This window comes from Paramisgurnus dabryanus, chromosome 14 (genome assembly GCF_030506205.2).
Source record: "Paramisgurnus dabryanus chromosome 14, PD_genome_1.1, whole genome shotgun sequence".
In the NCBI taxonomy this organism is placed as follows: domain Eukaryota; kingdom Metazoa; phylum Chordata; class Actinopteri; order Cypriniformes; family Cobitidae; genus Paramisgurnus; species Paramisgurnus dabryanus.
In genome coordinates, this window is record NC_133350.1 from 20,885,650 (window position 1) to 20,901,630 (window position 15,981).

General features: G+C 37.0%; 1 protein-coding gene across 1 annotated transcript in view; it reads left to right on the forward strand.

The window, feature by feature from the left end:
- suclg2 (succinate-CoA ligase GDP-forming subunit beta) overlaps positions 1-7,513 on the forward strand; it is a 118,860-nt gene extending 111,347 nt beyond the window's left edge. Inside the window, exon 11 of the mRNA XM_065241536.2 lies at positions 6,351-7,513. Coding sequence (XP_065097608.1) covers positions 6,351-6,463 — 113 coding nt within the window. The 3' untranslated portion in view covers positions 6,464-7,513. The remainder of the gene's footprint in view (positions 1-6,350) is intronic.
- The last annotated feature ends 8,468 nt before the right edge of the window (positions 7,514-15,981 follow it).

Genomic DNA, 15,981 nt, shown 5'->3' on the forward strand with positions numbered 1-15,981 from the left:
GGGTTTGGTTAGCAAGCGCGTCACGCTGCAGCAGTTGTTAGTGGCAGTGAGAGGAGCAGAGGGTCCTGGCGTTGATTGCAGGACCTCTCACCTGTGTATGCTAATGCTACTCGCTCGTGTGACACCGGGCCTCGGCCTACTCCCATCTGGCCATTAGGATAATTGGCAGAAAACAGCTGAGTCGTTTTGCCCGGGTGAGAGACATATCCTCCACTCCATTAGTTTTCTGCCCCTTATTTGTCCTGTCCTTCTCATGACTGCTTAAATATAGTATAGTATATATATATATAAATAAATAAATATAAATATAGTATGTGAAGAAAAAATTGTCTTTACATTATGTAGGATGATTTTGTGTAGAAAACAGTAAATCATAAACTATCACGTTGACTGTTTATTATCAGGGTTCAGCATTATGGATTGTCCGATGGCCCTGGGCCAATTTGATTTAGGTTTGGTCACTCATTGATCTGTTGTTTCCACAGTACGTCTTTCATTTGTTGATCGTGAACTTCTTTTGTAAGTTGAAAATTGCTTTTGGCCAATAGAGACTATTCAACCATCAGAATAATTTGTATTGTTGAGCAAAGATTGCGGTATTTTTCCAGATGAAGAATTCCTTACATAGTGCAAAAGTAATTACTGATACTGAAATTTCACTTTTTCCATCCAAATGAAAACATCTTAAAGGAACAGAGGTTCAGATTCGCCTGCCCTCTCTGGATAAAACTGAATTAGCCACAGTGGTCTGAGAGCTCTCAGTAATAGGTGAAAGAGGCAGCGCGCTGCTTACGGATCGATCGTCTTCTCTTTCTCTCTGTCTGTGGCTGATCATGTCTGACAGATCGCTATAAGATGGTTCCCAGCTTAGAGTTTACTTATATTAGCGGCCTATTGATTCTAGCCCCTCCCTTACCCAAGACCCTTCGCGATTCTCACCTTACCAGCAACGACTTTAGCCTTGTATACAAATGACTTGTGTACATGTCCTTCTACATACAATACAGGACTCCACGTTTTTGATGATCAGGGCCTCTACTGCAGGGGTTTTCGAACTGTGGCTTGGGGTGGGTCGCGCAAAGTTGCTTTGCTATTGTGGTGGATGACACAAATAACAGTTTAGTCCATTAAATGACTGACTAAGTGGTGAGGCCAGAAATTTTAAACTGAGTGGACCTTGGTGAAATAGGGGGACCTCAATGCTTACTTTGTCATTACATAATTTAACAATATAGTAGTGGTTAAACGGATTACATTATGTTTTTTGAGTCATGGATCAAATAATTTTCGGATCAGCAAAGAGGGCAAATCATGAAATTATATGAAAAACAAAGTTAGGTCTTACAGTAGTATTTAGGAACAGAAATCGAATCGAATAATAACACTGTCTTCTTCATTGTATAAATTAAATATAATTAATCTTTTAAAAGCTACAGAAGAGATTTTCCTTTTGTCTTCTGTTGTATGATAATCATAAACGACACATACTTGCCAAGCTGGTATTTCGAGATAATTTTGGGTGTATATGTCCTGTCAAGCACTAGGAGATTTTGTGTTTGCCTGCTTTTTGAAACACGCTTCTTCGCGCATGCGCTTGTGAGTATGTTCAATTGAGTATGTGTGTGCGTCTGCACGCACAGAAAACAGCTCACTTTAACATCTTCAAATTGTTTAAAATGGCTTTAAAGTTATCATTTGCAAGGTTTAGAAACACATGCAAATGATAACCTTTCTGTATAAATAATAGTTATTTATTTCTGAATGATTTATATTTGAGCAATTATTATTAAAACAATTATTATAATTTATGCATCTTTTTTTCTTTTATTTTGTGTCTTTTCTGACTGGGTGGGCCAGCCGTCAATCTGAGTGGGCCAGTGCCACCCTGGCCCTTATGTAACCTCATCACTGTCATATACCATAAATTATTTTGATATTTCAATAAACTTACATTTCATTAATAAAAGGACATGGAAAACAAAAACTTCTTAATTATGAAAGTGTTAAAATATGTATTTTTCTCATATTTCCATTTAAAAATATGTTGATGGGTCCCAGGATAGATTATAACTATTTGCATAGGTAGTATGTAGTGTAGTGTATATAGTAGACAAATCAGACTGTCAGTGACATAGGTTGGTCAGATGTCCTGCTGGTCTCGTGTGTAAGACAGCTTAACAATCGTTTGCTTTGAATTAAATGATAAATCTGCAGTAGGCAAACTTGCTAAGCTGTTTGGAATATATATGTACTGTATATTTCTGCATGAAATAACTTTATAAAATGAGATTTGATGATTTGATCATAAAAATATCAAAGGTATAGAAGAAAGTCGTGCAAGTATTAAAAGAAAAATATGTATTTGTGTAAATGTTTTGGCATTTATTTTATCATATTTCTATCTACTATGAGTCTGAGATTTTCAAAACCTTTTAACTTGGTTATAAAATTAGTTTTTTTCTTAGACAAATCACATTGCCTGTATATAACATATGTTTGAAATTATATCTCGTCAGTTCTGTAATGAGGATTTATGTGTTTAAACCTAAGTCACTGTTTATGTCTATAATCTTAGTTTAGAGGTTTATCTTAATTCACCGTCATACTTTTTGTCTTAAGTTGGTCTCTAGCAGCACCTAGTGGTGGTGGATGAGTACAGACTTTTGTGTAAATGTGGGACAACACAGTGTATTTGTGTGTGTGAGAGATAATATAATCACATACAGTACATCATAATACCATCACTTGCCTCTGTCATGAATGTACACTTTTTATTTTTATGCATTTGACAGATGCTTTAATCCAAAATGACTTGTTGTGCATTACAAGCTATGTGTTTAATCTATATGTGTGTTCCCTAGGATTGAACCCATGACCTTTTGCAATGCTATACCAGCAGAGCTGCAGGAAATACACTTATTTAGTTTTTTTTATATCGCCATGATTTACAATGCACAGCCCTTAGGACTGTACTGTAGATGTTACTGCATAGGACGATGTGTTTACCTTACAAACATGTGTTGTAAATGTAACGAGAGTTGTTTTATCAGTGCAGACCAAAATAGAAGATAAAAGTGTTTTTTAAGGCTGTCAGTTACGTTCGTGCCCTCTGTATCTTTACACAATGCAATGTTGTTTAACATCGACGGTCGGTGGATACTCTATACTCCCAGCACACACCTCCGCTCGCCCAATCCTCTGCTAATGAAATTATATAATTGATTGTTTTGTGCTGCCAAATGTGGAAGATGTGAATTGAGCTATTGTGCGAGCAGACAAAAGTGCTGAAATATCAGTAGTTAAGTGTTACTGGTAATTGAATTCCTCATGAAACTGCTATTGATTTAGGAAGAGTATTATCATAATTACACTACAGAAAAACAACACGCAAGGTTGCACAGATAAATATAGGAACATTTAAACATGTAGGAAGTACGCACTACTTTATGATACGTCATATGAAGAGTTTGGTTTCAAAATGCAATAAATCCATTTTGACTCATTTGGGTAAAGATGTGTTTTCTATACAAAGATGAAAACCACTATTTTCTGTTACAAACTTTCACATAGCATCTTTAGGTTAAAAAACATAAAAAATTAAAATCCATAATTTGATTTTCAAAGATTTATTATAAAAAAGGATATTTTTTTCTAGTTTTTTTTTTCAAAATGCTATAAATCTATTGAATCAATATATAAATGTGCATTCATCTTTGCCATGTTATATTCATTTAGTTGACTAGTGGTATACACTGATAAAAAATGAACATTAATGGCATTAATCAAAACACTTACTTTGTCATATTAAAGGGGACAGAGAATGAAAAAACATTTTTACCTTGTCTTTGTTAAATAATGGTAGTCTACCCGCATTCACAAACATACAAAAAGTGCTAAACATGCTAAACATCTCAGTCTCATAGAAATTCCTCTTTAAAAAAAATGTCAGCCAGAAAACGGCCCAATCTGAAAAACTGATGCTTATGACATCATAGGCATCTCACTGCCCCTCCACATTAAAATAATTGGCTACATTTTTTGAGTGGCAGCAAAGTCAGCCAATCAGTAATGAGATTGCAAGTTGAGCCAGTAGGGGGAGACAAATAGGTGCAAAACCACTTGTTTAAAATCCCCCACCCTAATAGAGCTATCTGAGAGAGGTTTTTAGGAAGCTTCTAAGGCATTACAGACCCCCAAAAATAAATTTTGTCTACATTTCACATCACAGAACAAGGATAAATACCCCGTTCAATCATTCTATGTCACCTTTAAGAACACTGTCATTGCCGCTGTCGTCTTTGGGAAGTCGCTGCTGAACTTTTTTGACAGCGATCAGCTGTAAAATATTTTGGTCCTGCTCGATTTTTGTTGACTTCAATTAAAATAATGGAAAGTTTTTTTATAAGATACCCTGGGGTCAATGTGTTGGCATGACAGAAGCTTGATGCTGTCGGGAGAACAAGCAACAGCCGCCATTTTTTCTTCGCCCGTGTGCCTCTCGCGTAAATTATTAGATTTTGATGGCTTACGTTTCTTCCCCGCCACAGAAAACCACCACAGGTTTATCAATGCCATCAAAGTATTGTTTTGTTATTGTTTGTTTGTTGATCGCAAAGTACAAAGTAGATGAGGGAAAACTAGGAGTCTGTGTGTATTCAACGCGCTGCCATTGTTGTTTACAATGCGTGGAATGGTGCACTGTGATTGGTTGAGCGGATTTATTGCATTTGGCAGAGAAGGAGGACTGGTGTTTATTGCGTTTTGGGAAAAAAGGGAAAAGATGACAGAATAGCACTGTGGATATTGGATTTTGCATAAAATTGACGTTTTAATACCGACCTGATACAATACTGATTTTGTCTGTAACTCATTTCATATATAACTTTTATGTATGTACTAAAACACATGTGTGTCTCTCCAGGCTTAAGTTTCAATCTCATTTTAAAGAGTAACTAAACCCCTGGTCAGAGCCTGACTCCGCCCACTGGCAATATTTGAAAATTGCAAGAAAAGTGGGCAGACCCCAACGGAGATAGAGGGGACGAAGTAAGTGTGTGGTGAGATCGTAACAAGGGCGTGGTGAGCTTGAACCTGCTTACGTCACGAGTCATTTTTTGGACCCAACATCCAATAGGAAAATTCAACTGCAGTAGCCACCGTTTAACCTGAAGAGGGCAGCACTCCGACGTTTTTACACCATATATTGTATTATTGAAATACTTTATATCCAAATGTCAAAAAACTGACTAAAATCAACAAACAGCACTAATAAAGCATCATTCTTACAGATCATTAACTAAAAAAAGTTGGTTTAGGGTTTAGTTACTCTTTAAGATCATTGAGCATCAATAGGTGATTTCAGTCATTGATTTTACATTAATTTCTTTGATCTTTGATTTGGACTTGCTTAGTCAATATTAAAAATATCAAGGTTATTTTTCACAGGATGTTCTTTACATTATGTAAGATGGATTTTATGCATAATAAACAAAACAATGACTTTAGCTGGATGTACACAGACTGGGTTACATATACTGGGTAACAAAGATTTGAGACTGGTTTGCATAATTTAGCGTTTCTGTTCCTTTTGATTTCTACAAAATGAAAAAATGCAATGCATAAAAAAACTTTTAAATTAACTAAATTATTTAAATAAATGAAATGTTTGGCAAAATTACGTTTTTTTTCATGCACGCACACGTGTTTTGGATGGGTGGGTGCTGAAGCGATGTGCTGCTCTTTTCTTCTCACCTGTGAAATCAGCACCTCTGTTATCAACATCTGCTCTCTCTCTCTTCTCACTCACTCACTCACTCACTCATCGTCCAGTCCCTTTCCTCATACGTCTCCGTTTTCTTTTTCTCCCTAATCCACTTTAATCCTTTGACCCCTCTGGAGTGTATTTCTGATTCGTTTTATTGTGTTGGCCCCAGGCCCCGGCCTTGTGTCAGGGGGCCGCAGTTCACTGACATTCAGAGTCACTGTAGAGATCAGAAGGCCTGCCCTAACTAAATGATACAGTGTTCGCTCAGTCGGTACCTCAGCAGCTGGCACCGACACATTCCCCCTGCCAGGTAATGGAGCCTTCTCATTTCCAACCAATGGAACAAATAACCCCATTCCCCATCAGCCAATGGATCACTTCCTGTTCTTGTCAACCAATAAAACAAAGCATTTTCAACGCCACTGCCTCCTTAAACCAGCAGAGACTACTCTGTCCCCAAACTCACAACCTTTAGACAGAACAAAAACCTTTATTTTCTGGCAAGATCTCATAGTTTGTGTGTGTAAATATGTAGTTAAAATAGTCATAAGGTTTGATATTTAATTTTATTTGTGTGTACACGCAGGCACCAACGTTCAAGAGGCAAAGCGTATCCTGTCTGAGAGCGGACTGCCCATCACCTCTGCCACTGACCTGGATGATGCAGCCAAGAAAGCTGTCGCAGCCATTGCCAAGTAGTAAATGTGTACGCAAATGCAAAATACACAGCTGTGAGAGCTGTGGCCATCATCACAAAGACTAAAATATAAAATCATTTTTCACTAACAAAGCTTTACACACATCATTCACACACTTACTCTGTGTTGAAGCCACTTACCTCACCTGTCTTCTGAATCATATCTACACATCAAGCCTTTGTAAAATTAATTTATACAGGACGTACTGTACTTACACAAGTCCCAACTTATTTATATTTTATAAAAAATAACACCTAGTTTAAATACGTTGGGAAAAATGACAGGGTCTCGAATACGGGACAGTCTCAGGAATCGTGCTCACAAAATTTTTCCTGGTTGGCAAAGGAAATAATGCATTTACATTCATTGCCTTACTTCAAGCCTTTTGACTGATTATTCATTTATTGATTGTAATTACATATTTACCTGTGGGTAAAATGTAAATATACTAGTTTAATTGCATTCCATAATAATGCAGATAGGAAATCTGTATCACCTCGAGTAAACCATACAAGACAGGAGTGAAATTGTCCTGTTAATCTTTTATACGATTGCAACTGTGAAATATGACTTAAATCTGATATTGAGTTGTTCATCTCCATATGGCATCACCGTCCCAATCTATTGTTTTTTTTTTTATATGGATACGGCTATAAGATTTAAAACTACAGATATAAAACTACTGGGTTATGGTTCGCCTTCTGCAATATTACTGCCTTAATATCTGTTTGTTATTCAACAGTAAATGCAATACTGATATAATGCATCAGTGATACCCATATGCAGTGTAATGTATTTCAGCATTTCACTTGAAATCCTTTTTTTAAGAGTTTTTACATTAATATACATGTTAAACATTTATGAGAGTGTGTGGTTTTTACTTTGCCTGTCTCCTAAAGAGGTTTTAAAATCTGCATAAGTTCTTTCAATATGGTGTCATTTCTTTATTGTGATAAAACAATTTATACATGAAATTACCTCTTTTTCTAATCATATATGTTTTTTTCAAGGTCAGTGATTATTTAAAATTAGCCTTAAATGATTAAAAATAAACTATTTCAATAAAACATTGTCTGTTTTTTAACCCTCCATTATTTAATAGTATTTTCAAATCAAATTGTGATATGTTGTTTCACAACATCTCGATTTTTTGTTAGAAAATAAAAAAATAACAAAGACATTAAAGTACTGTTTAGTTAGTTATAGAATAGGTATATGTGTCTAAATGTGAGTCCTTGTGCGCGATCGCAAACGTTTTCTGTAATCCATCCCTGTCAGCACATTGAAACATATGATGGATTATCTGTCAGGCGATCCGAGAGGACACCCGGACCAGATCAAGTGCCTCGAGCAACAGACCTGGACGCGCTCATAGCTCTGTTTCTTTCTCTTTTTTTCACTTTCTCTCTCTCTCTCTCTCTCTCTCTCTCTCTCTCTCTCTCTCTCTCTCATTCGCTCTCTACAAGTCTCAATCAAATTGATCTACCTGTATCGGTCTGAATGTCTCTTCCTATGTTGGACCCGATGGTGACACGTCACAGCACACGTATCCACACAAACTTACGTGCCATTAGAAGGTGAAGTGTGGAGGGGATGGGTGCGGTGCGGTCGACAGCGGTCGGGTGTAAATGGAGGAGGTGGTTCAATAATTGCCTATTTCAAGCTCTTCCTTCAGCGTGTCAAATACAAGTGTGTTGATGGATTAGACTGTGGAGTTAGCATCTTGTTAAAATATTCTCTTGTCCTGACGTTTCAGAGGTCATTGAATGTGTGTGTGTCTATATGATGGAAGTGAATGTAATCATCAAAATTAGTGCCGGTATTTTGTAAAAAATATTTGATGAGTTAAAGCTGTATACCTATAGGATAAAACTGACTCACTGTATAAACACTAGACCGATCAAAGTAATAGCTGGCTGTCATTGTTTGGTGGGTATTCGGTATCGGTCTCATTATGTAAACTGCTATTAATGTTGAAAAAGCTTTTTTGAGCCCTTCTTTCTTCATACATCGTTGTAATTGTTCAATTGACGTTTGGAAACGATTGTGGCCGCTTTTTCCATAAATCTTTCGAATGGATGTCAGAACGGTAATTGCCACTTTGGGAAACTGCCGTTTGAGTTTAGCGTGAAACTGATCACCGGCCCTTCAGGAAAAGCACAATTTTCTCTTTGGACAGTAAGGTCAAGTCATCTTTTCAGGAATATTGGTTATTTATTGTGTCGTTTAGAAATAACAGCCACAAATTTATTAGTTCATAAAAGAGAGATGCGCTCGTAGATGGGGTGTGCCGCTGTTGTATCCGTGTTGTCGGAGTTGGGGCTATTCATTGATTATGCATTGCAGTTCAGTGTTTTCTGGTGTGAAAGAAAAACTGGACACACCCTGGACCGGTTTGGGTTAAAATTAAGATAAGTGTTACCTGAGATTCACAGAGGAAAATGCAGCACTTTGCAAGGTCAGGTAAAAGTAAAAAAAAAAAAAACTTGCCTGAGGAATAAATCTGCCAGTTTGCTGACCTTTTGCTGTCCTTGAGATTTAGGAGGTATGGTTGTAGAAAGGATTGCCTTTTACTGTAAAACTTCACAAAGCAGCTTGCCTCATGGATTTCTGCGGCCCGTTATTGCATCCAGTCATAAAGGACAACGATGGATATGTTTTATAACAAAGCTGAAGAGAAACGTTGGCCGAAAGCGCTCTCAGATGGTTGATTTTGTTATCCAGTCAGTGCTTTATATTCAGGTCTCATGGTTTGGCCATATAGCACAGATGGGCAGAAAAATCCATTTTGCTCTTATAGAATTGCAGCCTGGGATTCTGTAATTGAAACACTTTAAGATCGATTTAAATGACTCGCTTTGTCTCCTTAACAAGGAATTGAGCTGTGAGCTGTGGATGAAATGGAAAGAAAAAAAGTTGCAATTCTGAGATAGTTGATTCCTTGTATTAAAATTGTGTTGAGTTTTTTTCTTAAAGGGATAGTTCACCCAAAAATGAAAATTCTGTCAACATTTACTCACTTTCATGTTGTTAGAAACCTGTATTAATTTCTTTGTTCTGGTGAACACAGAGGAAGATATTTTGAGGAATATTTGTAACCAAACTGGTCAGAGACCCCATTGGTTTCCATAGAATTATTTTTCCTACTATGGAAGTCAATGGGGTCTCTGATCGGTTTGGTTACAAACAGTCCCAAAAATATCTTCATTTATGTTCATCAGAACAAATAAATTTCTACAGGTTTGTAACAAAATAGGGTAAATGATAAAACAATGCTTTTTTATTTTTGGGTGAACTATCCCTTTAAGACCAAAGACAAAAATACTATTTTAATACAAGGAATCAACTACTGTATTCTAGAATTGCAACTTTTTCTTTGCATTTCTTTCACAGCTCATGAGGTTTATGATTTAAACAAGTTAAATATATCTGCCAATGGGTTAAGAAAAAAATAATTTAGTTTTTTTGTTCTTACCTCATTGGCCGATATTTTTTTTGTTTTAAGCATAAACCTCATAAATTTCTTTTTTCTTTTTCTCAGTAAACAAGACTTTTATCAAATCAAGAATTTTAAACCACTTTTCTTATTAAAGAGCACCTACTCATTGCTAAAAACGACGCTATTGTGTGTATTTGGTATAATACAACATGTTTGAGTGGTTTATGGTTAAATGTTTATGGTTACTCTCTTTCTGAAACGCACAGATTTGAAAAACTCTGCGTCCCTGATTGGCCAATTAATCTGTACGTTATAATTGGCCTGAATACCTCTAACGTCAGCTGGAAATGTGACGCTCATTAGCATGTTTGAAAGATTCGCTCACAATGCCGACAGGAGTTAACTTACAGGCTGTGAGTCCAAGCGGGAGGAATTATGATAATGTCGGTCTTGTCTACATCACCAATCCCAGGAAGTAAACTGTTGACTACAATCCATGTGTTTGTTGTAGTCCAAGAAAAGAGATTTACATTGGAGACGATAACTCTCGTCATTGTTTACTTTGGGGTTGGTACCTTTTGCATATTATTACCATGTGCTGATACACGCTTACACACCAAAGGAAATTTAAAATCGTGAATCAGACCATTGGTGCTTTTTAAGTAAATGCATCTCAATTAAAGAATTCTTACAGTGTAAAAATTCATTGCTGCCATAAATTTTTTGTTGAATCAACTCAGATTTACAAGTCAACTTAATGTTATTTATCTTGACTGTCTGGAGATGAGATGTTATAACTACAGATGAGTTGTTATAACTTATAAAATATAGTTTAAAAAAGTCAACTTCATTTTTCAAGTTATAAAATAGTACAATGACTTGCAAATCTGAGATTTTAAGGCAGCAAAGATTTTTTAGATATTTATGTCTTTAGTTTTTTCAGATTTATAAAATACAGGTCAGCTGTACCGATTCTTTCTGAATTAACCCAAGCTCCTGGAGGCGTTCCGCAGGTGGAGCAAGTCACGAGCAAGCAACACACACAAAACATTATCCCACTATCTCTGGATAAATTCCCTACATGTTCACGTCATCTTTGTTAACATGATATGCACTTACGTGCCGATTGCCAACAAAACCCAGACATTTGATGCAGTTTTACTTACCACCTGCGACTCATAAACCTGACCGCCCCAATTCAACAAAATCCAGCAAACACACACGCACATCGCTGCTACCCCAAATAAACAAACTTTATTCACTGTTTTAATTATGCTGGGTTCTTTGGGAAGCTGCACAAGCTTAGCCTGGTTAGCCAGACCTACATCAAGATGTAAGGTCTGGCAACTCTTCACACAAACGGCTCAATGCAAGGGGCGGGATATAAGGTTGTCCCTCAAAATGCCTCTGCATGCAATAGGATAGCGCTATGACCAATCAGAGCAACGAAGAAGGTGACGTAGTAACTGTAACCAGTCGGCAAAACTCCAAACACATCTTTCTTGCTTAAAAAGGACTTCAGTAGGGTTATTTGCTCTTCTCTCAAAGAAAAACATAAGTCTAAGTCCTCCAGAGTCGCGGCCAAAGCCGCTTCAAAAGAAAGCTGTTCGCCAGCAGCAGCAGCAGCCATTCTTTGTTTTCAAGTAGGAACCGTTGCAGCTATGTCGTCATCATGTTAAGCCCGCCCCATAGACGCTACACACAATGTGATTGGCCTGATCAAATTTTGGTTTTTGGAGCTGTTAAGTGTATTGTGAGTGCCTAGACTAAACCCTGGCAGCAAATATATTTTGCGGCCGCTAGGGTGCGTCTAGATTTCTAGGCTAGCACAAGCTTACATTTCCCTAACAAACAAAAACATACTTCTTTGGTGATGTTGATTTGGTGTCAGCTTTTTGTTGGTGTGTGCGTGAGCTATTTTGAGTTAAAGTCTCCATATAAGGACTTCCACTGTACTTCCTGCACTGAAATTTACTATTAAAAAAATAAAGCAAGAAAAAACTTTTCAAAACTTGTACAAACCCTGGCAAAGTGCATTCGGCACAGAAATACTCTGTCATATGTCCAACTGTTTTTTGACATTTTGCCTAAGCACGAGGAATCCAAAGCTTAAACTGTGTTAATAAGTCAGAATGCATGAAATAGCTTTACCCCCCCCCTTTAAGTAAACATAATTGTCAACAATCTTTCACCTTTTCACATCTTAGAGAGTTTGAATGAGTTAGTTACCTCTTCAGATAGAGTTTGCGAACTGACTATACACATTTTATGTCCTCATTTGTATTGTAAAAGTCCTCATAGCTCTCTCTCCCCTCTCATTCACTCATTTTATTTATTCCCCCCTCAGCAGCTGGGACTGTATATTATCCTCTTTTGTCAACGAGCGCTTAATAGCCTTTTATTAATTAAACGAGGATGCAACAAAGGTGCTGACTGAACACATCGCTGGCAGTCATCCGTTGCCGTCTTTTCAAATATTTGTTAGTTTCTTTTTGTTTGACAAACTTTCTACTTTGGCGAACTTTTGACAGTGATTTGTATGTGTATTTGTGAGTGCTTCTCTGATCCAATTAACTACAAAGAGGTATCCAGAGAGACGGCTTCAATAAAGGAGAAATCAACTGATGGCTGACACTAATTAAAAGCTCATTTCATGTGACCTCTGAAAAAGCCTCTCTAATTAAAACAGAAGTGAAAGCAGGAGCATTTGGTTTAAAACAGCCCGATAATGAGATCTTGTGGCGTCCTGGTGGAGTTTGGAACAGGTGCGTGGATGACATAAACACACACGCTCTTACACACAACACAAAGCATGCAAAAAAAATAAAACAGCGTGCACTCTGATGCATTCAGATCAGTAGAGAAACAGAGCTTGATCAAATCCAGTGATTTAACTCTGTTGTGTTTCTCTATTTACCTGCCGTTTCATCACTGTATATATTAACAACTGTTTACTCTCATAAAAATAAAGGTGCTACAAAAGGTTTATCACAGCGATAACATAGAAGAAAGATTTTTGGTTAAAAAAATAATAATTTGTGTTATATATTAAACAAAAAAATAAGCAGGTCAGGTGACATTGCGCAGGGGTAAATGAATGCCAGGCCTTCAAGGGGTCATACTCTTTATACAGTAGTGCCATCTATAAAATGCTCTGTGCATGCATGAGGAAGATCAGCCCCTATGTAATACAGAAATTAAACATAAGCATATCATTACTTGCTGCTACAGAGCTTTAATGATAAGCTCCTCCTCTTTCTCACATACTCCTGTCCTGAGCCCGGAGATGGACTGCCGATGGTAGTGATGAGGCGAATTGGAGGTGGATCCTCTCTCTCTCTCCATACATACAGTATAGTGTACAGTCTATGCTGGGTTGATTTAATGGGATAGTTCACTTTAAAATGAAAATTCTGTCATAATTTACTCATCCTCATGTTGTTCTAAACCTGTTTGAATTTTTTTTTCTGATGAACACAAAAGAAGATATTTCGAGAAATGATAGTAAACACGCAGCAGTAAGTGACCATGGACTTCCATAGTAGGAAAATAATATTTTGGGAGTATTGTGATAAATGATGAAGAAAATATTTTGATAAATGATGACACAGTTGACGCCACCCATTAAATTCCATCATATTTTTATATTCCTACTATGGAAGTCTATGTCTCAACCAAAAAATGCCTCTGCACTCAATTGGATAGACCTATGACCAATCAGAGCAACGAAGTGTGTGACGTATGTTGAAATGACGTCTTTTGCAGCCTGACCGAACTGCTAGTTATTTCGCTACAATGACACTAACATTGTGATTATACTAAGTCTGAGTTAGCGAACGTACATCAACACCTACTATGTTTAAATTACAACGTTTAATTTATATCACAACATTAAGTATTTACTCATACACTAAGACTATCTCTTACCATTTGTACATTAGTTGAACTTCATCCACAACGATACCCATTACGTTTGCTTGAAAAATATCGGAGCCTAGCATGTCCCTCCACTTATTCAGCAGCCACAATTCCGGGGTTCAGAAAAGAAGCTGGCAATGACCGCTAATTATATCCATCTCATCGTGCACACCGAGTTGCATCGCCGTGATACCCATTTCGGTTGCTTCTTTAACTTGGTCCTCCGTAAGTGCGATCAACTTTTGCAGAATCCCGTAGAAAGTACTGTAAAACATATTATCAACAAATGCCTTGATCGCGTTTCTCTGTTCCTCTTTTAAAATCAATGCTCTGTCGATATCTTTTAGAACAGACTCAATGTCCGAATCCACACATCTGAATTCTACAGCGGCAGCCATTTCGTTGTAAATAGATTCAACACACGCGCTCTTTGGTGACGTAGTTGATTACGTTACTGTTGATCATCTGTCCATCATCGTATAAAGCCCGCCCTGACAATTTGATTGGTTGACCAGCTTTGGGTCTCGCATAGTAGCTCCTCAATGGAGAAACCCCAGACCAATCTTCCCGTCCTCAAAATGTTGTGGGCGGGGCTAAGAGCGGCTGGCACCCAGGCTACCTAATATGCACCTTTAAGGTGACAACTTTTGTACCTAATTGGGTGATTCTCGCGAAATTAGACTTATGAGGTGTCATGAAACATTTTGATAAAAAAAAGTAAATGCAAAGTAAGAGTATCAAAATAAGAAGCATACAGTTACAAACATCTCTTCATGCACCATTTTGCACATGATTTCAAATGACATCATACAAACCAATTTTTATTTTATTTTTTTAGATTTAAGGGGAAATATTTCATTACCGCAACGTGTCCATGACTGGATTTTGGTTCTTTGACATTGAAATATTTATAATAAAAAAATCTAAAAAATAAAAAAAACTGCAGTGCATGTTATACTATAAACATTTACAGTAGAGAAACATGTGGTATTTGGTGATCATTGGTAAATGTAGAGACAATAATAAGGAATATAAATGTGTCCAAGACCAATTTTCTCATCCTCCACAACAATTTTCAATCATTGTTTAAGCCCTCAATGAACTAACATTAAAAAAAAATTTTTGGAAGGGACATAATTGACTGTGACACTCAAGATGGCTACCAGGTAAGCAGTTCTTATTTTTTCTCTCCAGATAAAAGTTGAAATTTTGTTTGTCATAGTACCTAGACAACTTTTAGTTCTCATTACAGAAACATGATTTTGTAAAAGCATATATTTAATGTAATCTCATGTTGCGGTAATGATAATTTTTGATAATGATAATCTAAAAACGTACGTATTGCACCCGACTCACCCTCAAGCAATCCAAGATACATATGTCCATCATCTTACATTCAATGGACATATGGAGTCATTTCCGAATGCAAGTTATTAGAGTTTATAGAGTTTAAAATATGAATATTTCTCTTACAAAATCGCATCAATTACCCACAGCAGACCTTTATTAACCCATTGGAGCCATGTGGATTACCTCTGTGAAGCATGAATGCACTATTTGGAGGTTTTAAGTCCTAAGTTTTTCCCTGATCCCTGATTTCTCCCTTTGCTTGGAAGCAGAGCCGGCCCAGCCACTAAACGACACTTGCAATTGCAAAGGGCCTCGTGGCCAGCAGAGGGCCCCCTAAAGTCACTTAGCTAGTGTTTGAAAAAAATCATTCATCAAAAGTAACATAAAATAAATATAAATATTCATTATTTATTATTATGGCAATGTTAAAAAGGCTGTTACTTGTTATTATAGTTATTATGAAAGTTCGCTAATAAGATCTCTTTCTTGCCGAGATTGATTGACACACAGCATCCAGCGCAGCAGCCAATCAGTGCCCGCGACTATGTGCAGGCGAGCATCCCGCCCACAGAACGCAAGTTGAGTTGAGCCGGATCGCTGATACAGACGCAAACTTTTGGCTGTTGCTTTAAGGACAATTTCTTTAATGTTATGCGTGTTTGTGCGTAAATGCGAAGTAAGTGGATCTTATTTGACTTCGGAAATGACCAAACCTGTGTTCTGTTTGACTTCTCTGTCTTATATTTGCCATCATAACGTGAATTGGTTTATTAAGCTTAATAATTAATATTTAAACGGTTTAACGTGGTAAA